Source organism: Triturus cristatus, chromosome 11, assembly GCF_964204655.1.
Source record: "Triturus cristatus chromosome 11, aTriCri1.1, whole genome shotgun sequence".
In the NCBI taxonomy this organism is placed as follows: domain Eukaryota; kingdom Metazoa; phylum Chordata; class Amphibia; order Caudata; family Salamandridae; genus Triturus; species Triturus cristatus.
The window spans coordinates 1159818198-1159844567 of NC_140594.1; the positions used below are offsets into that span (position 1 = coordinate 1159818198).

Sequence of the window (26370 nt, forward strand, 5' to 3'; positions counted from 1 at the left end):
TGCCATAGCTGTCTGATTGGTAACAGCTTCCACAACTCTAGTTAATCGTCTTACTTTCCTACTGTTTAATGCAGCACCCACAAAGAAGAACAAACCTAAATTAAAATCGACATATTGTTGCAGAGTGGTATCAGTTTGGTCTAATTCGTCAGTACTTATTGTCCTCTTATATCTATTTCTAGAGATATCGTTAAATAATTTAAGGTCCCGGTGATATGATGCAGGTGCCAGAAACACAGGGGGCAATTGAAAGGACACATAGCACACACCTGACCACCCAGCAGGTAGTTGATAATATCCGTGGCTACCACAGACAAAATAGGTATTATGTGAGGCTATAAAACTGCTATTATTTATACCTTCAATAGTCAGAATTACAGTACATTCGCTTTTCCCCACTGGAATTCTCCCAATACTGCTTACACATAGATCTGCTTTAGCTCTAGTAACAGAAATCACAAATTGTTCATTACTGGTAAAAGTTCTCATATTTGTGAAGACATATGGTGTTGAAATATTGTCCGGTTGATACTCTTCCCATTCCCATTTGGTCCCTTTGGCTTGAGGATAACCATCTTTATCTTGGTAGCATACTTTATTAAGGCGAAAAAGAAGCCCGCCTACTGTGCGTCTTCCAGATGCAAACAAAAGCGCATACCAAGCTTGACAAGAACCATTATGAGAAAAGGGAAGAGGAATAAAAGGTGTTCCTCCTTTCTTTTGATGTTCAGGTATCATCCAACACACCCAACAGTTGGTAATATTTGTGGCATTATGAGTATGATGCAACATCTGGATAAAGGTATTATTTAAATAAGATTGTCGATGCTTCTGCTCATGGTAGGGAAGCGTAAAGTAGTGGTGTTCAACTGATACTGGAGTAGTGGCGATCAGAAGTTCTCGAGCAGGAGCCACTTTCTCAACGAACCAGGTTATTACTGCTACAGCCACCATAGCAACAACAAACCCTATAGCACAAATTATCTTTCTCTTAGCAACAGTTGATTTCATTGTGGACATGATCAGCTTGTCGTTGAAAACAATTGTTGGAGCTCTTATCCCTGGGCAGCCGTTGATTTCTTCACCGAGGGTCAAGACGGGTGTCGCTACACTATACAAGACTGATCCTCCCCCCTTGCCACATCGGCATTCCGTTTCACTAACCCAGGGCGGTTGCTCAACCAGTCTATTTCGACGATGCGGGCTCTTTCCGTTGTCTCAGTTGGCATCGGGATACTCCAGGAATCCTGTGGTCCGGGAAGACTCCCTCAAGTTCGTCAGGTGATATGGCTTGGCCTTTCTCTGTATCCAGGATGTCCCGATGGTCGATTAAGGCAGCAGGATCCACCAAGGTAGACGGCACTTTCTTGCAATGGGTGGAGTGCACCCAGTTCCTCCTGTTCGTCACTCGGACCACAGTTCTCGTTGAAAGGAGCACCTGCTCTGGGCCGCGCCACCTCGGTTCCAAGCTGCTCGACCTCTGGAATGATCGGATCATCACCTGGTCTCCAGGTCGAAGTCCATGGCCTTCACCTGCAGACCTATCAGGAAGAGCTTCTCGAACCTGTTGATGAATAGAAACCAAACTGTCAGTCAATTGTGATAGGTAGTCACTCATCAACACACATGGTACATCATGTATGGGGCGTGGTTTAGGAATTCCCCAAATGTTCATAGGCCTTCCAAACACCACCTCATATGGTGTAAGACCAGATTGCAAATATGGCACTGATCTAATGGACAACAGTGCCAAAGGTAATGCGTCTGGCCAATTCAAGGATGTGGAAGCCAGTATTTTCGCCAGTTTCAATTTAAGTGTGGCGTTATACCTTTCCACTAGCCCCCCTGCTGATTGTGGATGGAATGCAGCATGGAACTTGTGCTTAATTCCTAATCCCTTCAGGACATAGTCGACAACTTGGCCAACAAAATAGGGTCAGTTATCACTCCATAAAAGCTTACAGACACCAAATCTAGGGAAGAATTCCTTCAAAAGTACCTTTGCTGTAGTGAGAGCTGTATTGTCCTTCGTAGGGTATGCCTCTATCCATTTACTGAAGGCACATACCACTACCAAAACATACTTTAAGTTATTACAGCGCTCAAGCTGGATGTAATCCATTTGCAAAACTTCAAAAGGTGCGGTTGGCGTAGCAAACCCTCCTGTAGGAGTTCGTGTCCCTTTACCAGGATTATGCTGAAGACAAATCAGACAAGACTGCACCATCTTATTAGCTGTGCCGGCAATTTCTGGATGCTCCCAAACTTGCGTGAGCAATTTTGTGATCGAGGAGGCTCCAACATGTGCCGGCCCATGTGCCATATGAATCATAGGTTGTAAATAGGCTGTAGGCAGTCTCCACTTGCTCATCTCTTTATTCCTCCAACAGCCCTCATCGTCCAATGTTCCCTCCTTAGACCATTGCTCAATTTCTTCTGCAGAAGCAGATCTCTGCATATCTAGCACTTCCTGTCTGGTATCATGCCAACGTCCAGCCTGTGACTTCACTACGTACATAGACATGGTGCTTCGCTGCATGGCAGTTTCACGGGCTGTTTGGTCTGCAAAAGCATTGCCTTGTCCTATCTCATCAATTATTTTCTTATGTGTGCTACATTTAACAATTGCTATTCTCTTCGGGTATGTTAAAGCAGTCAAGAGATTATGTACTAATTCTCCATGCATTATTTGCATCCCGTGGGATGTAAGAAAGCCCCTCTCCTTCCAGAGTAGCCCAAAATCATGAGCCACTCCGAAAGCATAGCGGCTATCTGTATAAATGTTCACAGATAAGTCAGTACTAAGTTTACATGCTTGTGTTAAAGCTATTAGCTCAGCTGCCTGAGCTGACTTCTGTGGAATACGAGCTGTCTCAACTACCGTCTGAAGTGTTGTAATTGCATATCCCCGACAGAACCATTGTATCCGTATAATACATATACCCAGGTTCTGAGGGACACAGGGTTACCCCATTATTTTGTATAAATGTAATTGCATATGCAGCAGACGTTGTACCATCTGGTAACTTCAAACAGGACCCATCAACCCATAGTTCCCCATCAACACTTGAAAGGGGCGTGTCTTGCAAATCGACACGACCCTTTGTCTGTTCCTCAGTAAGGAATATACAATCATGAGACTCCTGTGACTGAGACTGAGTCACCGGGTATGGCAACAAAGTGGCTGGGTTTAGTATCGCAAATCTCTTTAGTGTAATGTGAGGGGCCAACAATGTCAATTTGTATCCTGTCAGACGAGCACTAGTTAAATGCTGCGTCTTCGTCTGATTTAAAAGGGCATCAACCGCATGGGGTACTAGCACCAACAGCTTATGTGACAAAACTATCCCTTCACTCTGATGTATTGACACAGCTGTTGCTGCAACTGAACGGAAGCATCCAGGTAACGCACGAGCAACAGGATCAAGTACTGGTGAAAAATATGCACAGGGACGCTGTTTGTCACCGTGTGTCTGCACTAAAACTGACAATGCGCATCCATCTTTCTCATGTACATAGAGTGTAAAAGGCTTCCTATAATCTGGAGTACCTAACACTGGTGCTGAACAAAGAGCTTGTCGTAACTGTCGGAAAGCAGTCTCACATTCATCTGTCCATGGGAGGGGCATTGGAGTATCTTTAGTCAAAAGTGCTAGCAAGGGTTTAACAATGTGTGAAAACCTAATATCCATTGCCTACAAAAAGAAGTAGGACCAATGAATGCACGGACATCTTTCTGAGTAAGGGGCACTGGTGTCTCTAAAATAGCTTGAATGCGATCTGGTGTGAGTGCACGGCCCTCCTTAGACAGAAGGTGACCTAAGTAGGTTACCTTCGGTCTACAATATTGCAATTTCTTTCGTGACACTTTGTGATGATGGGAGGCAAGAAAAGATAGCAAGGACAAAGTACATTTTTCCCACTGTTCAGGGATATCGGCTGCCAACAAGATGTCATCGACATATTGTATGAGAGCTACACCTTCAGGCAAAACAAAAGAATCAAGTTGTCTTTTTAATGCTTGACTGTAAATACTAGGACTCTCAGTATAGCCTTGAGGAACTCTACAAAATCTATACGATCGATTATTCAAAGTGAAACCGAACAAATTTCGGCTATCAGGATGAATAGGGATCGAAAAGAAAGCATTCTTCAAGTCTATCACAGAGAACGTAGTTGCTGTCAGAGGAACCAAAGTAAGAAGTGTCGTTATGTCAGAAACCACGGGGTATTGTGGTACTGCAATCTTGTTAACTTCTCGCAAATCAATAATGAATCGGTAAATCCTAGTGTCAGTATCTTTTTTCAGAATAGGAAGAATCGGACTGTTACAAACATTGTAAGGAACTTCCTCAACAACCCCCACTTCAATGAGATCATGGACAATACGTATGAGTGCTTCTTCACCTTCCTGTGGAATTTTGTATTGAGGCAAACGTGGCAGCACAGCGCCCTCCTTGACACTAATATGTACTGGTGGAATAACCATTTGCCCTACATCAGTGTCTGAAGTAGCCCACAAATTACTAGGGAGTGAAGCTAATGCAATATCCTCTTTAACAAGACAAGCTCTCTCCTTCACAGGATGGTTGTCATTCAAGATAACACGTACACCTTCTGGAGAACATCGTATCGTAGCCCTGAAATACTTGAGCATATCAAGACCCACAATATTGTCTGGTGTATTCGGGGAAAGCAAAAATGGACACGGAGCAGTACATTTATCCACATGGAATGCAAGTGGTTGTGACAATGGGGTAAGGGAAGGGGTTCCATCGAAACCTATCGATGTAATGGTTAAGCCAGACAGGGGAGCCCTTGGAACCAATTGTTTAGACAAGGCGCTACGAGTAGCTCCTGTATCAACCAGAAACTGATCAGTGGAACCCAAAACATTTGCTGTAACATAGGGACCCCTCTGATCTACTGGAACTTCAACTGATTCCTTACCCCATCCTAGGCAATCCTATGCATAAGCAGAATCTTGAGAATCAGACGGCACATAGTCGGACATTTGATATTGGTTCCTTCTATCAAAAGTGTTAAACCCATTCTGCCCACGTATATTAGCATCAAACCTAGCACGATCACCTGTGCTTCCTCTAGGCCCGGAATATCCTGAACGATTTCTCATTTGTCCCCGACCACGTGGACACTGCTGAGCACACAGTGCTAGACAATCGGAAACCCAATGCCCAAATTTCTTACAGTACGCGCACTGGTCAGCAGACAAATTCGAACGAGTATAAGAAGGGAAAGACGAACCATAAGCTCCACGTCCACCTCTATCACTACCTCTAAAAGGCGGACCATAAGCCTGAGCCAACATAACCTTCGTTTTTAATTCTTTAGTCTTCTTATCCTCATTACCCTTTACTTCTAATTCCTGGCATTCATAATACTGAGCCATAGTCAAGAGAGAAACCGGAGAAGAGGTAGTCCATGAACTCTCACTGGCTTTTAAGCGACTAGCTATTCCTGGCAACAGGTTTGCGACATATTTATCGATAAACAGATGTCTGCCCGTGTCATCTGTCAATGACTGGCCACTAAAATCGTGGAATGCTTCTTCAAAGCGTGTAAAGAAATCAGAGACCGATTCATCTGCCTTTTGCTTACAAGACGCTAAAACAGTCCAATCTATCTTTTTAGGGGGAATAATCGTTTTTAACTTAACTAATATAGCTGAGGGAAGATCTAAAATTAACTGACATGGCTTCTGTGTGGGTTCCCTTGCTACATCCATTTGTTCTAACTCTTTCCATAACGCCCCAAAAGCTGCACGATCATCAATTTTACGAACAGTTCTCCACATATCAGGCGGTAATATCAATCCGAAAAATAAATCAATATCAGGCAAAGTCATAGTACAAGAGCTAATAGCACCCTCAACTTCCTCATAAAAAGCGGCTGGATTTTTCCGCGGATCAGGCAATGCAGTTTTAAGTGCCATGACATCCGTCCTATTCCAAGGAGTGTAAACCCAATTATAAATAAAATAACCCTTTGCATCGATAGAGGCCTTATCATCACTTGTACCCTGTCCTTTAGGAGGAACATACAAAGGCGCGGCCTCCCGCATAGGTTTTGCATGAACTATCACAGTCTTATCTGTTCCGGAGATAGAAGCTTGTGCCATGCCGGTCTGAGATGTCTGTGCAGCTACGTCTGCAGCCTTTTTCTCCTCTCGCAAACGGACTGCATCAACACGCAGTTTAACCAAACGCCTGATTGTATCATTCACCTGGGGGAAAACAAAAAGACCATCACGCATTTGCTTACAATTAACTGCTACATCGTCGGGCTCTAACTCCTCAGAATATTTCCTAAACAGCTCAAGGACCTCTGCGGCAAACACCTCAGTAAAATACAGCTGCTCCCTTTCCTGCCACCCTTTCATACTATCTAGAAGTTCAGAGGCGGGGGCAATGCTACGAACTGCTTTACGAGCAGCAGATCTAAGCTGGGTTGAACGCGCAGCGGTCAACATAGAACGAGTTTCTCGTGCCTTGTGTTCCTCCAAACTAGAGTCCTCATCTGACTCATGAGGGGCAGAAGGAACAGTATACGGAGGTGGAGGACGATCTAATAATAAGGAATCATCTTGTGGTTTATTAAGTATAGGATAAAGGGGCCGCCGAACAGCGTATTGGCCAGTTACCTGTAAATTGAGCTCCCTATCTTCTCTCTCTTTTAACTCTTTTATTTCTTTGTTCTTCAGCTCTAATGCTTTCACATAAATGTTCTTTCGCTGTTCTTTTTCAATCAAGGCTGGCTCACGCTACATTCATTCACGCACTTCTTTCTCCCACATTCGTACACAATCAAACATATCTTGCCTAGTCTTTCGCTTACACAGACATTGTTCCACATACTCAATCTTTCGTAAATCAAATGACCCATACATAGGCCAACGCAACTCAGGATCCTTACGAGTGTATTTATTCCATAATGTGCTGTACATTATAGAAGAAAGACCATGCTTAATATACATATCCCTATTAGGCGTCCCCTCCGGGGGGCTGGTTGTGCTTCATCGAGTCTCAAATTGGTAACACTACAAAAGCAACACATCCTACGAAGTGTGCTAAAAACAGGCATGCCAAAAATAGTGCAGAATATGCAGTATTATAATCAAAGTAGCACTTAAGGTACCTTTAGTACGATGTGCCGTTCAAATCAATTCAGATAGAGAAAATTCTCCTCATTACCTGCCTATATAAATTGCAATTTATGTATGAATCACATAGAAATCTAAGTTGGCCAACACAATTTCCAAAATACTAAAAGCCGCAGTAAGTGTTACTAAACTACCTTACCAATCCCAGGCATAAAAACCAACAGCAAGCGCCGCAGAATGACACTTACCAATCACTTGGTGTCCAGGTTCCAACTGCCAAGTTCTAAAATCGACCAAAGGTCACTGCACGGCGAATCAACAGAAGAGATCTCAGTCGAGGACCGGCACCACCTGGATGGTCAGATCAGAAAGAAAGGAAAAACGCCGTGGTTGCCAAGACTCGGGTCTCATCGGGCAGCGATCGCGTCCAGAGCGAGATTCCAATCCTTCGTCGCAACCAATCCTTTGGGCATCCGAGTCGCCGATGAGCCCCACTGGTTGGGCGCCAATTTGTAGAAGTGGACCTCAGCTAGTCCTACCAGTGCAAGGGGTTCGCCCTTCTCTGCACAGAGTCCTCAGACCAATAGGAAGAAGTTGGCACAGAAACTGGAATAGAAAATACAAAGTTTAATAAACCTCATTAGGTGGAACTACATTCACACAGCACCCTTCGGTATTGAATGAAGTAGCACACCAAACAGAAGGAGCATGGCCCTTTTATACCCACACAGGGGCTTGAAAGAGGGCGGTACAAGTACAGCAGAAGATTTTATGTACATATAAGGTCATAAAGAAATGCACAGTCGACAAGTAGGAGGAGTTAACAGTTTGCCAATGCTAGTAAACACATCCTGACAGTTACATACTACTAACAGCTGCAAGGACAGTTGAAAACTCACTGGGCATGTGCAAAGGTGGAAGATGCTAAATATAGTTCGTTTCTAGGCAGATTACAAGAGCAGTCAACACTGAGGGAGGACAAAGCACATGGTGAGCACATGGCAAACAAAATGGCTGTCAGAAATACAAAATGGATTCCGCAAAATGGACAAGATAGCCTCTAAATACAAGATGGATTCCGCTAATGCTAAGCCAATCGCTGCCAATTTACAACACTGGCACACTCCTGAAGTGATACTTGGCACATATGTGAGGAGACACCTGGCCCACTCCTGAAGTGACACCTGGCACATACGTGAGGAGACACCTGGCACAAACATGAAGTGATATTGGCACACACATGAAGCAGCACTTGGCACACCTGTGAAGCAACACCTGGCAAACACATGAAGTAACACTTGGCACAATCCTTACATGACACCTGGCACACACACAAAGTGACACCTGGCACACTCCTGAAGTGACACCTGGAACACACATAAAATGACACCTGGCACACACCGGAAGTGGACACCTGGCACACCTGTGAGGCAACACCTGGCACAAACATGAAGTGACACCTGGCACACACATGAAGCAGCTCTTGGCACACCAGTGAAGCAACACCTGGCACATGCATGAACTGACACTTGGCACACTCCTGAAGTGAGAACTGGCACACACATGAAGTGACAAATGGCACACCTGTGAAGTGACACCTGGCACACACATGAAGTGACACCTGGCACACACCGGAAATTGACACCTGGCACACCTGTGGGGCAACACCTGGCACAAACATGAAGTGACACCTGGCACACACATGAAGCAGCTCTTGGCACACCAGTGAAGCAACACCTGGCACACGCATGAACTGACACTTGGCACACTCCTGAAGTGAGACCTGGCACACACATGAAGTGACAAATGGCACACCTGTGAAGTGACACCTGGCACACACATGAAGTGACACCTGGCACACTTCTGAAGTGACACTTGGCACATACGTGAGGAGACATCTGGCACACTCCTAAAGTGACACCTGGCACATACGTGAGGAGACACCTGGCACAAACCTGAAGTGATATTGGCACACACATGAAGCAGCACTTGGCACACCTTTGAAGCGACACCTGGCACACACCTGAAGTGACACCTGGCACGCTCCTGAAGTGACAACTGGCCCACCTGTGAAGTGACACCTGGCACACACATGAAATGACACCTGGCACACACCTGAAACAGCACTTGGCACACTTGTAAAGCAACACCTGGCACACAGCTGAAGTGACACCTGCCACGTCCCTGAATTGACCCCTGGCACACTCCTGAATGACACCTGGCACATCTGTGAAGCGACACATGGCACGCACATGACGTGACACCTGGCACACATATGAAGTGACATCTGTCCAAGAGAAGGAATCAGTGTGGGAGGGATTACGAGAGAGCTCAGTGGGTTTACACACCTGCTGTAGAGATCTGTTTGAAACCACAGAGCTTGGGTTGTGTATCAGTGGGTTGGTGACAGGCTCTCGTCCTTCCAAGGTATGCAGATGTGGTGCATTTAATGAGCTCTTTTTTGTAGCTTTTGGATGAAGTAGAACTCAGGTCGGACTTGAGGACCTCTAGATTTTTTCATGGCTAACAGCGAGTCTGTTGGAAAACAAGAGAGTAGGAGCAGGGAGGAAGAAAGAAGAGAGAGGAGAGAAAGAGAGGAAACGGCGGTGAGAGAAGGGGAGGCGAGAAAAGGTGGAGGGAGCAGAGAGCGAGGAAAGCAGCAAGGAATGAGGAGGGACATTTGGAACTGGGACAGGGAGGAGACAGAGCACAAATGAACAGCTGAGCGAGGAAGGGAGAAAGTAACACGTCTGTTGAACATTAGTTGTAAGGAGCTCTTCCATGTGCAGGTGAGGGGTGGACTTCTAAAGCATGTTCATGCCACTGATTCTGCATACAATGAAGTGACGGATATTTCGCAGTCAATGTTCTATCCCTACATGTCTCACACTCTTGTCCGTTGCAGGCTCTAAAAGTGGCCCACGCTGGGATCTCCCTTTCTGAGCAGGAGGCGTCAGTGGCTTCACCTTTCACCTCCAAGACCCCCAACATTCAGTGCATTCCGCAACTCATCAAGTGAGTCAAAATTCACCCTAGGTATGTGCTGGTAACTCCTGTCATGTATGTGTGTGGGAGGGGGTAACAAGGACAGGCTGATTAAAGGCAGCGTGTGACCAGGGACCAGAGCCCTGCCTTGCGTCATTGCGCAAAACCTCCTGGGCTATCTGATGAGCCAATTCTTCACTTGTGTCTACGCAGAAGGGCCTGTGCATTTCTTTTTCCATCTACAGCACATGTAATAACTCAAAGAGACAGATTTATTAACTTTTCACGCAACGCAGCACAGTAACCAAACTGGCAGTGTTGTGCTGCGTTGCATGAACGGTACAGAGTCGAAACATCTATATCTGCTAAGATGTTTTGCCTTTTTTCTTTCCCACAGCGCCGGTGTGCTTTAGGGTGCCACGCTCCAGTAGCTATGGTTGCTGCACTGCGTTACGTGAATGGGAGAGAGCAGAACAGGTTATATCTACTGTGATCTGGCGCTGTTTTTCTTTCCCGCAGCCCTGGCGCACTTAAGGCTGCCACTCTCCAGTGGCTTCGGCTGCTGTGCTGCGTTGCGTGAATGGGACAGAGCAGAACAGTCTATATATACTAAGATCTTGCGCTGTTTTTCTTTCCCACAGCGCTGGTGTGCTTTAGGGTGCCCCGATCCAGTGGCTTCGGCTGCTGTGCTGCGTTGCGTGAATGGGAGAGAGCAGAACAGTCTATATCTACTAAGATCTGGTGCTGTTTTTCTTTCCCCCAGCGCTGGCGCACTTAAGGCTGCCGCTCTCCAGTGGCTTCGGCTGCTGGGCTGCGTTGCGTAAATGGGACAGAGCAGAGCAGTGTATATCTACTGAGATCTGGCGCTGTTTTTCTTTCCCCCAGCGCTGGCGCACTTAAGGCTGCCGCTCTCCAGTGGCTTCAGCTGCTGGGCTGCATTGTTTGAAAAGTTGGTAAATCTGCCCCCTCATTTAATGCTGCAAGACTCTTGGACCCATATTTACTAACACTTTGCACCATGTTTGTGTTACTTTTGTAATGGAAACACAGAGCAAAGCATTTTAGTGTTTTTTTCTTTCAAATGCAAATCAGGATTTGCATTAGGAAGTTGGGAAAAGGAGACAAAGTAGTGCTGTGCTCTGCTTTGCGTCAAGGGGGAGTTCCATGGGTGGTACATGGGTGTTTCAACGCTACCACCCAGGGGTTTTGAAGCAAACCCTTATCTACTAAGAGTTGTAGACAGGGAAATTATGCCAAAATCGTACACCTCCTCAAGCCAGGCATAACAGAGAAACATTGTTCAATTTCTCCCTATTTTCCAAGCATTGCATACGCGACATTCAAAGTGGGAAAACATTTAAAGTATAGTTTTTGTACTGTAAGGCTTCTCTTCCAGTAGAACATGCTTGGCAGATTGCACGCTCCTTTGCAGTATGGTTCAGGGGTTTGTGAGCTTGCACATGGCAGCCTGAAGTGTGCCAGCGCAGGGAGAGAGGAAAACAGTGCCGTATATTATGTCTGCAAAACACTTTCCTTGGCAGACCTCCATGGACATGACTCTGACACGTATGATGGCTGGTGAGACAGTCTAGATGGAGTAGTTAAACCACCATTAATAGTGACAGAGCTGGAGATGATTCTGCCCTCTACAGAGGCCTAAATATTGTGGTTACCGCCAGAGACATGGACGGTCTCCATTACCGCTATAAACCAGGTTCTGTGGCACAACTGCAGATCACACCCCAAAGGGGTCGCCCGTGGCTGGGCCAGGCTTGTTAGTAAACCTCATTAGACATTCCCAGGGTTGGACTCAGGGGCGTAAAACAGGCCCCTGCATCCCACGCAGTGCGGGGGGCCACAAGCTCCAGGGGGCCCCCTCAGCACTTCACTTCGGCCGAGGAGCTCCTGATAAAGTCCGGAGGGGGCCCCTCCACGTACCTTGCAGGGGGCCCCCTCAGCACTGCACTTCGGCCGGGGAGCTCTTGATAAAGTATGGAGGGGGCCCCTCTACGTACCTTGCAGGGGGCCCCCTCAGCACTGCACTTCGGCCGAGGAGCTCCTGATAAAGTCCAGAGGGGGGCCCTCTCAATTATCGTTACGCCACTGGTTGGACTGTTCTGCTTAGGACACTGAGCCACAAAGTTATCTATGTTGATGACCAGCAGGATAGGCGCCCGAGTAAAGGGCTGATGACATTTGCTTGTGGAACATGAAGCTGTGGCGGAAGATGAACCGAAGAGCAGTGATTGTCTGAGCCTTCAGTGAAAAAACCCACTTGCAATAGCCATGCAACCGTTGTTAGGCATGGCAGTACATAGAAATGTAATCTAAAGAAATCTCGTTTAATTGTTTTCTCCTAAAAGGGGACTGTTGGGAATATGAAGGAAATCCAATGTGAATTTGTTACAGGTAGAATGAGTTGCAAACATTTTGACCTGAGGGTCAGTTATGCCACTGCAGCCAGAAGGAGAAGAGGCTCAAGCGACTAGAAGTCTCAGCCGCATCATTGGAAAGAAAGTGCATGCCGAAGCACCAAGGAGAAAGAAAAGGAGGGAGTGTAAGTGTGTCCTGCCGGGTCACACTGGGAAACCTGACGACCAACCACGCCCAGACAAAGGGAAGATCGAGAGTGGCCAGGAGTGGAAGACGTGCTTGAGAGGCCTCAAGCCACTGGCGGAATTAATCTATCCACACGAAAAGACACCGGGATGAAACAAGGGCAGACTGACCGAGTCTCTGCTCCAAGCCCAGTGGTAGAACCAGGAGGAAGCCGCAAGCAATCACAAACTGAGGGCCTGATTCACAAAGGTAAAATGAGATGAAAGTCTAACTTTGCGACTTTTGGTATTCACAAAGGGCATTTTCTACACTTAAATGCCCTTTGTGAATACCAAAGTCGTAAAGTTCAACTATTGGTATTTACAAAGTTATGAGTAGTAAATGCCTTTTGTGATTACCAAGAGTCAGAAACTTAGACTTTCGTCTCAGTTTAACTTTGTGAATCGAGCCCTGAGTCTCTACTCCCAGCCAAACGGGAGACCAAGGAGTAAGTCGCGAGCATGTGCAAACCGAGTCTCTACCCCAAGCCTAGCGGAAGAACCGGGAGTAAGCCGTAAGCATGAGCAAACCAAGGGGCATATCAGCGCTATGGAATTATCGCCGCTTTTGCGTCCGTATTCGGGCGAAAAGCGGCGATAATTTAATCGCCTTATCAGCAAAGACACGCTATTGCGTGTTTTGCTGATTTAGCGCCCCTTGCAATAACGCCCAGCTTTGCATCTCTGATGAGATGCAAAGCGGGCGTTCCGTGCCAAAATAACTGGAGAAATGTCGCTAACTGACATTTCTCTAATTATCAAGCTGCACGCAAACAAGCAGAGCGTTAAGAAAAGTAGCGCTAACCACAGTTATCGCTACTTTCCTTATGCCTGTTTATAATCTGACTTAACCATGTAATCCAATGGGAGGTGGATTATATAGCTAAGACCACCCTGCCCTATCAGCAAGGTATCGCCGGTCGCAGTGCGATTATCGCTGGATTTCCAGCGATAATCACACTGTTTTCCAGCTAACGCATGGATTCCTATCGCTTGGGAGATAAGCGTTGCTGGTAGCACGCTATCTCCGTGATACAATCCAGCGTTAGCCTGCGATAATTATCCTTGCGCTAAGAGTGCTGAGCGATAATTATCGCAGGCCCTTGCTGATATGCCCCCTGGTTTCTGCCCCACACTCGTGATCCATAGTTTCTGGGCCCATGGTAGTTGTAGGTTATCTCCTTAACTGGATCACTAAACTCTTACTTACTTTCCATCTGTTGGTCCTTGAATGGATCTTGTTAGTCACACTGAAGGGAAAGAGAATTAGGATTTTATCCAATCTACTACAATATGATTGACAGTGAAGCCAATTGGCTACACGAGGACCAGAGATCTGTAGCCATATTTAAGGGTGTTTATCACAAAATAGTAATTAATTTCAAATAAATTACTCTTAAGACCATACCGTAGATGTACAAAATCACAACAGAGAGGACACGCCCCCTGAAGTAGTTTATACGGACAAGAATTAAACAAATAAGCGCCTCACTTGTTGCGATACAAAACAATAGCATGAAAATCTTATGCTCAGAGAATAATTTCAACTGGTCCTTTCTATACATTCCCAATCTAAATCTTCCAAGCATAGTCCAAGGCACAAGAATGCTAAGGTTCAGCAATGTGAGAGCTCTAGAGAAGACACAGGGACGAGGCACAAGAGTGTGAGCAACATCAGCAGCGGCATTTCAGGAGCTCGGTCAAGAGTCTTCAGCAGGTCAGAAGTAAGTGTTAGTCTAAACCACGAGCAGCGAAAAGCAACAGAACATGGGCAGATTTCTCAAAGAGTCCATTCAAAGGCCACCGGGGATTCAGGGAATGGTTCGGGTAGGAGTCCAAGGAAGGTTCTGCATAGGGTCTGCAGAAGGGATTCAGCAAACCAGCGTACAATCGGTAAAGAAAGTTTGCTAACATATGCATGCATCAGCCAGGGCAAACGATAGGTTATAATACATGCAGTCCATCAGCAACTCCCCTTTAGTCGCATCATCAATAGAAGTGCATTGTGTTTGTTTCGATCTCTATGTGGATTCACATGTTTCACACAGCAACACTAGAGAGCAATCCCACACTGGACACGGGAGCACCGTCTTGTTCACGCACTCAGACTGGAGCATAACAGTTGTTTATCCGTCTACAAGTTTCTCATGTGCTCATCGTTAAGGCTCCTTTCCAGGGCTACGTATCTGTCCCTGTCACAAGAAATGCATCTGTTGTAGACTAGCAATGCACGAGGACATCAGCAAGAAAAGCGAGTCAGCAGAACCCGGGAGCACAGTAAATTACCAAATGAAATGCGGGCCTTTAGAGGAAATGCTCATTTAAGGCATTAAATCAGTGTGCACATTTAATATGCGTGTGCACTTTTAAACAGATACTAATATAATTTCTTTAGTACTGTTAGTTCAGATTTTGTTAGCATATAGTCAATAATCAAATTACACAGTAGTAAGTATGACTGAGAACTACGTGTAAAAGTACAAACATGTAACATTAATGCATACATTGAATAACCTTTGTCGTTTGACTTGTCTCAAGATACTACACGTATAATAAACACTCAGAGCTGATAATGATGCCCGGAACAGTTACACAAACAATATAGCACACGTCTGCTTTTATGGTGTCTTCCTTCAAAAACCAAATAAAGCTTGCTTTGATTGATTGAGCACACATTTGAGTAAATCTTCAACAATGATATGAAAAGCATGGTTTAATGTAAAATACGCATTACTAATGCTCATCTGTGCGATGGAGCACACATAATCCAGGCATCTTTTAGTTGAAATGAAGCTTATTCATTATGTTATTACTTCAGTCACTTTATTAATCAACATCAAAGGATGATTTCTAATCATTTATATTAAATGCATCTCTTATTTAGTGAAGACTGTTCCAAAGTTAAACATCAGATGTATTTCTCTCGACATCAGTAAACACTCTATATGAGAACTGTAAATTCTACAGTAAAGACTCCCTACAGCAACTGTTGAGATGCAACGTGTGCATGAAACATTATGACACGTAAGACTCATGTGCAAAGTGCACATTCATTTTCTGTGTCAGGTTTCATTCACGTTTAAGTTTTTGTGACGTGTAAAGAGTGGTCAGCTTTGCACTGCACCACTATCTAGCATCATCGTCCAGAAATTGTAACTGCGGCTCAGCAACCCGCAGACGCCTCCACAAAGGAAGAATGTAAGCACATGGCCACCATCTCTCTAGGTTATCGACATCCCATGAAAGAACGCCTCTGACCATCAAGGCAAGTCCTCGGCACCTGTCATACAGGTTCACTACATGACTGGCAATCCCATCATGCCAGCCACTATGTTGTGCCTCATCACTACCACCCATGGAGCATCAAACAGCCAGAGTTGTGTCTAACACCATTGCTACACCAACAGTCAAGAAGCACTAGTGACACTCTGAAGTATCAGTCAACCATTGACTAGCTGCTCACCTTACTTGCATTCTGATTCCAGTGGCGAGAGCAAGTCTTCTAGGCCCATCTACCCCTCTCGTTGCACACGTGATTAGGCAGTGGCTCCTCAGCCGTCTTGCCAGACGTGTTACCACACGCAGCCCCAGCATGGACCACATGCAGTCCCATGACAACCCAACCAAGGGGCCTACACATGTGCAAGAGATGGACTTGACACTGCCCCACCAGCAGATGCCAGGAGCTAGTGGGGCCCAAGAGCGGAGACTTCAACAGATTGCAGACAGTAAGACTGTGTTAAAGGAGTCAACCAACACAACCCATGCAAGCTTTGCAATGGACTCGACAATGCTCCTGACACACCCTGAACTATCGACACTAACCATGAATCATCTGGAGCATCTCCACACCATGGACCTGACTCCAGCCAGCATGCAGCCAGAAGGTCCCTGACATCTCTTAGTTAATTTTTGTGTCCTGGACCACTCAGGTTAAATAATTAATTTGAGGGACGATGTCCTGTTGCAGCCAGCTTCATCGGTCCTTATGTCTACGGCTGTCCAGCTGATGAACCCTAGAGACTGATGAACTACGTGGTAACCAGCTTGGTGTTGTTTTGTTTCCACAAGTTGGAATTTAGGTTTTGGGAGGAATGTAGTGACCTGCGGGACACATAATGCATCACCCCCTCCCTTGGGGCAGTACTTACACCCAACCCCCAACCATTCAACACAGACATCACCTGTCAGGTGACCCTGTTAAAAAAAGTGGAATGGGTGCACGTGCTCGTGGCCAGTTGTAACCTTTAAAACCACAACTTTACATAGGCCATGGTGGCACCATGAGGAGCTGCCCTGTACAGGTAATTTAGTGGTCTCCACCTCCCTCTCCACCCCTCACCCACCCTGACCTGGCTGTTCGGCTCCAAAGAAAAGTGTGCTGCCTGGGTTTATCGTGTCTGTAAATCCCATAAGTCATCCCACTATTTCTCAACACACTTCACAGAAATTTTAAGATAACTAAAAAGATGTCTAGTAAGTGTCAATAAATGCAAGGAAGACAGTCCACTGAGTTTGAGGCAACGGCAGCCAATTAAAGTCCAGTGGGCTCCAGTTTGGAGACAGGGGATCTGTGTGTGATTGAGATGAGGCCGGAGACAAGCGATGATTCATGGCATTGTATGAGAGTATTATCTTCCTCACAGCAGAGAGTGGGTGGGGGTGCTTATATCTGAGGTGGCAGTGGCAAATGTGCATGAACCTGTCTCACCAGTTGCTGACCTTGTTTTCTATCTCTCGCAGGGAAGGGAGAGCTGCTCTGGTGACGTCCTTCTGTGTCTTTAAGTACATGACTCTCTACGCCATGATTCAGTTTACCTGCATGCTGCTTCTCTATTGGGTAAGCTTCTTACTGGCTTTTGGTTTGAAGAATGATAATTCAACTTACTGTGAGTCATTTGTCAGTATTGCCCCGATTACTTACCGGTAATCTTCATTACTCCGAGTATAGTCTTCCTCGCCACATGACTAACAAAGTGAGCTTCAGCTCCACAACAGAACCCTCCAAAGCAAAGCAAAAAGTCAGCATCCCATGCCTCCCATCCCTTCCCAATATGGCCGACCCATTACACCCCTGACCCCTATAAGAGGCGGGCCGGCCCAACCCATCAGCCTGAAACTACCAAGCTAAACATGAAGCCGATAGCCAGACAGGGAGGGAGGGATGGGAACTCATGTGGCGAGGAAGACTATACTCGGAGTAATGAAGATTACCGGTAAGTAGTCGGGGCATTACCTCCTCGTTAGTCTTCCTCGCCACATGACTAACAAAGTGAGCACATACCAAAGCCAAACGGCTTCATGGACACTCACAAGATACCAACAGACCAGAGGGCAAAACCCAACAGGCCAGAACGAGCGAAAGGACCACCCAGGGGAGAGGCAACCACGAGCGGGACAAACCAGCCCGGGACCCAACAACACCGGGAAAAACAAAAACCCGGACCCCAGAGACACGAAGCGCCGGCAGGAACCAGCCGCAGTAAGGCCAAAGGGGGACAGAGAAAAACTCCGGACCAGACCGCACGGAGCCAGAAGCCACAGAAAACAGAGCCCAGATAGCAAGCAGGACCAACACACCAGGACCGGCCAACGGAGATCCCGAAAGAGGTCAACAAACCCCCTCAAGAAAAAAAAGGAAAACCGAAGGAACAGAGGGCAACCCCGCCACAGTGACCCAACAGAAAAGGCACAGCAGAAAGGGAGACGCAGTCTGACAAACACAGCAATCCCGCAAGGGAGAACACCACCCGCGAGAGAGCCGAAACGACCCGAGAAACGGGGCAGCGGAACCAGTCGGAAGCAAACCGGCAAGAGCCGCAGTAAAAGAAGAGTGTGACAGTATGCCAACCCATGACACTGTGACAGCGTGTGTGAGACACGAACCCTCGCCCTGTGAGAACCATCACAACTACAGGCACAAGACTTACCATAAAGCTACAGCTCCTGGTTGCAAGGAAAAGGGGCGCTGAAGAGAAACAGAATGGGAAAAAAACCCCAGTCACACAAAGGACCCCCCCGGAAGGGACCGCGACCCCAAGCAGAGAACCCAGGCAGGAACAAGGTAACAAAAAGACCCAGGAAGGTGACGGAAACGACACCGAAGAGACCCGGCCACCAAGGGAACTCACCAGGCCTCCGCAGAAAGCGGAGAACCCAAAAGATCACCCACGCACAAAAGGCAGGGAAAAAGGCAGCGCCACGGACCGAGCCCGCCCCACACAGGGACCAAGCGAGCCGTCGAAGCGAGCACCCACCAAAGGCTAGAAGGACAGAAGGGCAGGGTGAAAACTGAACCCGAGCCACGTCAATACCCCCAGAGAGCCACCAGAGCCAACAGGCCCCGGAACCCCAAACCCAGGGACAAAAGACGAGGAAACAAGACACACCGGAAGTGCACGGGCCCGCCAGGGAGCAGAGAACCGGAGGCACCAGCACCCCCGGACACCCAAGCAGGAGACGCATTAGGCCAGAGAGCCTCCAGAACCCGATCCTCCCAGCCGTACCAGGACAGAAGCGGGAAGGGCCCGGGCCAAACCGAACCAAGGAAGGACCAGAGTCAACTGGAAGGAGAAAAACAGCCAAGCAACAAGACTGCATGGAACGCCACACGAAAGTGCGTGTAAACCCTGCGCCGGGTCACAGAATCGCACGAGGCGGAGAATACGTGCAGCCGCAGCGAGCAACACAAAAACGAGGAAGGCCCAAACAAGTCAGACATCCCCAACAGGAAAAACCAGGGGAGAAATCAACCCCCATGACAGGAGCCGACCAGAGAAGGACCCGCAAGACCGCAAAAAGCGACCCAGCCGAAAAGGGAGAGAACGCCCACCCCACCAGAGGCGGGCGCCGAACCCCAGGCCCGACACACCAGGACCGACAGAAGGACCACCACAAAACAAAATCCCAACCCCCAGGGGGCAAGGAGAAGCAAGGTGAAAAGGGGTGCAAGAGCCACCCGCAGAGACATGGAGCCGGAAGAGGAAGGAGCCGCAGACCTGAACAAGACAGGGCGAGTCCAAGAAGGACCCCATAGTCCACAGCACCCGGAAGTCCCAGGCGGTACCCCAACCGGGCACCAACCAGTCCCGACCCTGCACATCCGCAGAAAGCAGACTAGGCCAGGTGCAGACAGGGAGGCAATGCCGAAAGCCCCACAGCACCAGGAAAACCCTGGAGGATGGACAGCAGAAGACAGGGACAGACCCTGCACAACAACTGCGGGAACAGGAGCCCACAGAACGAAAGCACCAGGGGTACAGAGCGGACACTGTCGGCAAGCTGAAGGCAACTAAAGCCCGCGAGGGGGCAAAGAGCTACAACAGAGGGGGCCGAATGACCCACACACACACAGGTACAGAGAAGCCCACAGCCGCCCCCACAGAGAGGGGGAGCCAAACGACAACACCCAAACCCCAGAGCCCGCTATAGCAGGGCATCAAGCACAAGGCGGCGGGGGAGGGGGGAGCGCAGGGCAGAGCCGCGAGGGCCAGAAGGAGGGGGAACGAGAAAGAGAGCCCGGCAAGGCGGGACCACCAACCGGGACACCCGCAACCAAACGGGGTAGAGTTGAAGGCATCCTACAGCCTGTGCGCAGGAAGGATGACAGCGGAGCAACACAGAACCGGAGGAGGAAGAGCAAGCGCCCAGCCAGCACCCCCAACCACCAGGACAGAACAAGCCTATCAGCCAAGAGAAGTAAGCCATGGAAACCGAGAAGCCCCAGAAGCAGGACAAAACAAAAACCACAACTCCCACAGAGGGATGAAAAAAATGCAAGTCCAGGGAAAGCCGCAGCGCGAAAAGGCAAGCAGCGTGGCCAGCACCCAACAAACTCCACCATGAAGCGAAGAGCAAGAAAGGAAGCAAAACTAACACACCTAGTAGAAAATGCGCGAGTACAAAGAAGAGAATGAAATTCTTTCAACCAATGACCCTCTGACAGCGAGTGCGGGACTCAAACCCTGCACCGGAGAGTCGAAACAACCCAAGGCACCGGACGTAACAACGAGAAAAAGCACCAGGTCGCTGAAGAGTGTGAAAGTATGCCAAAAAAAAACAATGTGACAGCGCATGTGGGACCTGAACCCAGACCTGTGAGAGCCCCGATAACCAGAGGCACAAGACAACCCATTGAGCCACAGCTCCTGGTAGCAAACCCCCGCCCCCCGATTGGGCAGAGAAGAGGCAGCGAAAAAAATAGAGAGCCAGCGTGGGACAAACCAAACCCCGCCCCCGGGACAACGAGCCGGACCGGAGCGGGAACAACCCCTGGGACCGGGAACCACCGAGGCAACGGCAGCAGCGGGTCAGGAAGGTGAGCCTACCCCCGCCCATCCCGCCCCTCCAGCCAGAGCTCGCAGAAGCCAGGCAGAAACGCCCCAAGGAATGGGGGTGGCGGGAACCACAGGGATCAGTCGCGAGCACACATTGGCACAAACAATAGAGCGCACCAGTGCAGCAATCGTCTAGGCGAAGTGTAGACACGAAGTGCACAATTTACAAGTTGAGGTTAGCATGACAGCAAAAACAAAAACACCGCCTTAAGTTTAGTCAGCGAGCACAGCACGCCGGTGCAACACCCTTGGTGTAGAACACACGGCACAGCAGTGCAATCGATATCACAGGAGAGACTGTCGTCCAAAAATGAAACACGTCCCGTTTGCGCAGCAGCCAAGGGACCGGTTTAGCGGAAGGTGACAGAACGCCACTCACGGGTCTGGGGCGGAGTTGACCCCCAGCTTGCCATATTTAGCATGTAAATGTACGTGTCTCTTATTCTACTACCTGCCACCATAGTGGCTTCAAGTAATGGCTTGCACAGTGGACTGATTGTCGCCAGATTCAGGAAAAGGCTATTTGAATATCAGACCGTGTGCCTCGCAGTTGCATTCAAAATCTTAAAAAAGAATAATAATGAAAAACTGTTGGACACAAATGCAATGGATCGAAACAAGCACAGAACATGCCCCGTGTGGTGACGTAATGTAAGTGCTCTTGTTAAACGGCCTATGCAGGCGGCAGGGGTATACTCGCACGAACATCGCAAAAAATCGCCCAGCAGGGCTGCCTGAGCTCGGGGACTCATACCTAAAAAGGTAAGGAAGGCGGGAGATCCCGGTGAGACACGCCCACAACGAAGCCCCGCCCACGGGACCCCGAGCCGGCCCACAGCCGCGAGGAACAACAGCGCGCACACAGCAATGCCGGCGACCCCGGAGCGCAAGACGGAGGGAGATCCATGGACGCAGGTATGCATGCGACCCACAACGCCGAAATTGCCAGCGCCGGAGTCGCACAGAGGCCCCAGACGGACCGAGCCCCGTAGAGCCGCCGCCTCCCCCAACGCCACGAAGGGCAGGCGGGCAGGCGAATACGCGGCTCGGGGAAGGGAGATGACAACAGGGCATAATTAAAAAAAACACCCGTTCGCAATCGGGACACAGTCCCAATGAAAGGAGGTCTCCTGCAGGGAAACCGGAGTCGCACAGCAGCCGCCCGTAGACGAAAACGACGGGCAGCGAAGGGAAAAGACAGAAACAAAGGATAGACTGTTCCCAGCGCAAACTCCCCCCCTTACCTGAAAACCCAGGGCTCGCTAAGGCAGAGCCTCACCGGTATCAGCACAGCAATATCGCCACACACCCCGGGGGCAACAAGCAGGGGTACAAACCAGGTCCAGGCTCCTAGGGTCCGCTAGAGCAGGACCTCCAACCCAGGACCCAAGCACCTGCTACAGCAGGCACTACTCACCTGATGCGCTCTGGAGAGAGTGCAGAACAAAAAAAACAGGCTGATGGGTTGGGCCGGCCCGCCTCTTATAGGGGTCAGGGGTGTAATGGGTCTGCCATATTGGGAAGGGATGGGAGGCATGGGATGCTGACTTTTTGCTTTGCTTTGGAGGGTTCTGTTGTGGAGCTGAAGCTCACTTTGTTAGTCATGTGGCGAGGAAGACTAACGAGGAGGTAATGGATACGGCTCCTATTCCCTATCCTGCCTCAGAGGAGTCTGGAATAAAATCTGAAGGAGCAGTAGAGAACTCATTTGGGGTGGGAAACTCCTACATATTAGAGGAACCAAGCTTTTGACAGGCACCACCTCATGCTAGCTGGAGCAAAAAACATAGTGCATTCTATGGACGGTACAGAAAGTGGCAGGTTACACGAAGACACAGCACAAACAGTCTGTGTGCTTTGGTCATGCCAGTGTTTTCATGCTTTGTCAAATTAAAACAGACCTATTGGCTTTGCCAGTGCTTGATTTCAATGTGGAAATTTCTTCTAGTGAAAACACTAAATGCTAGATTCATAAAACGTTTTACATGCATAAGTTTAACCTACAAGAAAGTTTTGTTAACCCTTTTAAGTATTACAATTTGTAAGGGCGAATGGTGTAAGTTAAACATTGGGATGGTTCATACAGCTGAGAACATTCGACCAATAGTCTGTATCTTGTTCACTCGTGGCAGCGAGACATGTTCAAGAAGGCATCTCCTGCAGGCGGAGTAAGGGACATGTGGTCCAAATGGAGAGAGCTACTGCGTAATGTAGCTGCACTTCAGAACCCCCCTTTGTGTAATCAGAAGTGGGATAAAAAGTGGGTGAAGAAGGGGTGCGGCTATCATTAGAGCAGCAGGTGCAGTGGCGTGTGTGCCCTGGACTTGTCAGCTGTCACCTGAACCTCTATTGTGGCCCATTTTCTTTGCTTGCTCTGAGGTGAATGACCCCCTTGCATCATCATTAGATCTAATTTGAAGGCATTATTAGAAGAAATCTGGTCATGCCAACATGTTGTCATGATTAAAATGAAATGCAAAAGCAACATTTTAATTCCAATAATTCTCTGACTGTGGATGTGGGGGGTCTGCATAGAGCAGATGGCACTCGTAGAATTAAGAAGAACTTTTATGGAGCAGGAATGGGAGCTATATTGTGATATACCTTCTGCACAATATTTCAACACAACCTTGGTGTTTGCTCCATCTTTGTGACTTGGACTCAATCAACTTCCTCACATTAGCCAAGGTGAACTTTCTGACCTGGTCCTTACGGGTACGAAGGAACGCAGGAGTGGGGTGGAGGGTGGGAGGCAGCGTCAGACTAGGTGCTTGGGTTCAGAAATAGTCACTGCCTCCTGCCCGTCCCTTTTCTTCCCCCATTTACACCCCATGTACCATAAGGGGTGGAGCTGGGGGCAGGAGGTGTACTGGACCCCACACATTTAATCGGCTGTCCTGCCAGCATAGACGGAGGGGTTTAGCGTAGTGACCACATTTCTTCAGGTGTTAGGTGATGTTAGGTCTCAAGGATGCCCGTCACCATGGATCCGGGAAGCCAACAGTGGCCTCCTCTCTATGCGGCTGATGGTCCTGGGTGGGAAGTGCCATGAGTAACAGGGAAGCTTGGGGTCTTATGAAAGGAATCACAGTGACCGGCTAAGGCTGGTAGGTGAGGGTCACAAAACAAGTATTCCAACAAAGAGTTTTTTTTTTTAATCTGATTAGCTTTCGCCATGATATCCCCCTTTCCAGCTGTGAAACTCAGAATGGCTGAATGAAGTTGTGGTAATAACGCCCTGTATCTGTAAGACCTACTGTAGTGTTACCACACCTTGCTACTGGGCATTCTCTCATGGAGCCCAATGTGGTGGCTGAAATTTCAACCAACTAAAAGTCAGAGTGTTCAAGCTGTGGTGCCTGGCTGGTTTAAAGGCTCAACAACTTCCTTGTTTGGCTGATCCGCCGGTTAGAGCCGCATTGACTGACCTCAGATTGCATTTTCCCTGCTGTATTTTAGCAGACCTTTAAATTTGTTAGGATTTAAGATGGATTCCTGGCATGATATTCATTCTCCGTTTCATCTAACGCTTGGTTGGAAGTCTTAAGCATATTTCTTACATATTTGCAAACATTAAAAATGTGTACTTCTTTGTTTATTTTAAGTGTTGCAAATGCCATGCTTTCACAGCTTGAAGTGCACCACCACAAATCCTTGGTTTATTATTTGCTTTTTGTTTTGTGTTAAGATCCCTAAATATGCAAATAGTTTTCTGTAAAGTCTGTGAAAATAATCAAAACTCAAAACATTAATGGCTGTTGTCTTCTATTTTCAGCAAATCAATATCTTGGGGAATTATCAACTTCTTGTACAAGATGTGGCCGTTACCGTCTCTGTCTGCTTGACGAGTACGTCACCACGTTTCGCATTTCTGTACCTTCTTCATAACGGCTACTACAAAGTATACAAAATGCATGTTTTCCAGCTACCTTTAGCCCTTCCCTCTTCTGTGCACAGAACTTAGAAGAGGGCTCCAGTTAGTGAGAGCACTTTATAAAAGACTATATGTTGACAATACAGCGTGAAGACATGGGTTCTGATGATCTTATTTTAAGAAGAACTTGTTTTGATGTATTTTTCACTCAGAAAGGCTTTCATATGGTAGCAAAACCAACCTTGTGAATGCCCTTCTTAGCAAACAAAAAGTCTTCATGTTTTATTTTCGTTAAACACCCCCCACACACTAAGCCACTTGCTCTTTTTTCACATGTCTCCACCCATTCACTTTTTAAGGGTGGTCTCTATTAATGTAACCTCTGTTTCATACCTTCAACATTTTCGTTTATAAAAGACTCACCTCCCCCGTACCTCCATCTTCTTCCTGAACTGCCTCCCACCCTAAAGGGGGTAGCAACCGCGCCTCCTTTTTCTACCTATCTCCATCTCTCTCCTCTTCTACCTTTGACACTGTTCCTCTGCAACTTTCTTTTCAGATTTGTGAAAAAAAAAAGATCAAGGACTAGTGTGGCTGTTTATAGGTTTGGCCTTAGCCAAGATCTTTTGTTTTTCCAACAATGTGAATATATATTTTAATATATATGTACATATATATCTACGTGCGTACATAGAGGGGCTTTCAGACAACCCTCTTCGCCCATTGGTCTGTTGTAGAATCATTCAAATTTTGCTTCTGTCCATCACAGCACACAGTGCGAGGTTTGGAGCCAGCCCTCTCCACCCATTGGTCTGTTGTAGAGTCATTCACATTTTGCTTCCACCCCTCACCGCATACAGTAGGAGGGTTGGAGCCAGCCCTCTTCACCCATTGATCTGTTGTAGAATCATACACGTTTTTCTTCCGCCCATCACAGCATACAGTACGAGGCTTGGAACCAGCCCTCTTCACCCATTGGTCTGTTGTAGAATCATTCACATTTTGCTTCCGCCCATCACAGCATACATTGCGAGGCTTGGAGCCAGCCATCTTCACCCATTGGTCTGTTGTAGAATCATTCACATTTTTCTTCCGCCCATCGCAGCATGCCGTACGAGGCTTGGAGCCAGCCCTCTTCACCCATTGACTCTCTTCACTGTGAGTGACTGCATTTTACCCGTGCGTTTGTGCACAGCACACAAAAAACAATCCACTGCATTGCCGGGGAGTGAACAAGCCAGGGCCATTTTATAGCAGCCACTCATGGGTTAACATCATATAATGTCACTTAGTGTGGAGAATGCAGCCTCTGGAGTGGATCTCATCAAGGAGGATAACTCATGATTCTGCTAAAGCCGTGGTTCTCTGCTTTGCTTGTCCATGTAAACAGTGGCATGCAGTTCTCCCCGTTAAGTAATTTAATTAACAAGTGTACGTTTATTGAGATATATTTATTTA

At 47.7% G+C, this 26370-nt stretch overlaps 1 protein-coding gene across 2 annotated transcripts in view; it reads left to right on the forward strand.

Moving 5' to 3' along the window:
• LOC146788635 (putative cation-transporting ATPase 13A4) overlaps positions 1-26370 on the forward strand; it is a 348080-nt gene that overhangs the window by 267999 nt on the left and 53711 nt on the right. For both annotated transcript variants that reach the window (XM_085635825.1, XM_085635826.1), the window contains exons 23-25: positions 10026-10135; positions 17446-17542; positions 24814-24886. In XM_085635825.1, the coding sequence (XP_085491951.1) occupies positions 10026-10135; positions 17446-17542; positions 24814-24886 (280 nt within the window). The remainder of the gene's footprint in view (positions 1-10025; positions 10136-17445; positions 17543-24813; positions 24887-26370) is intronic.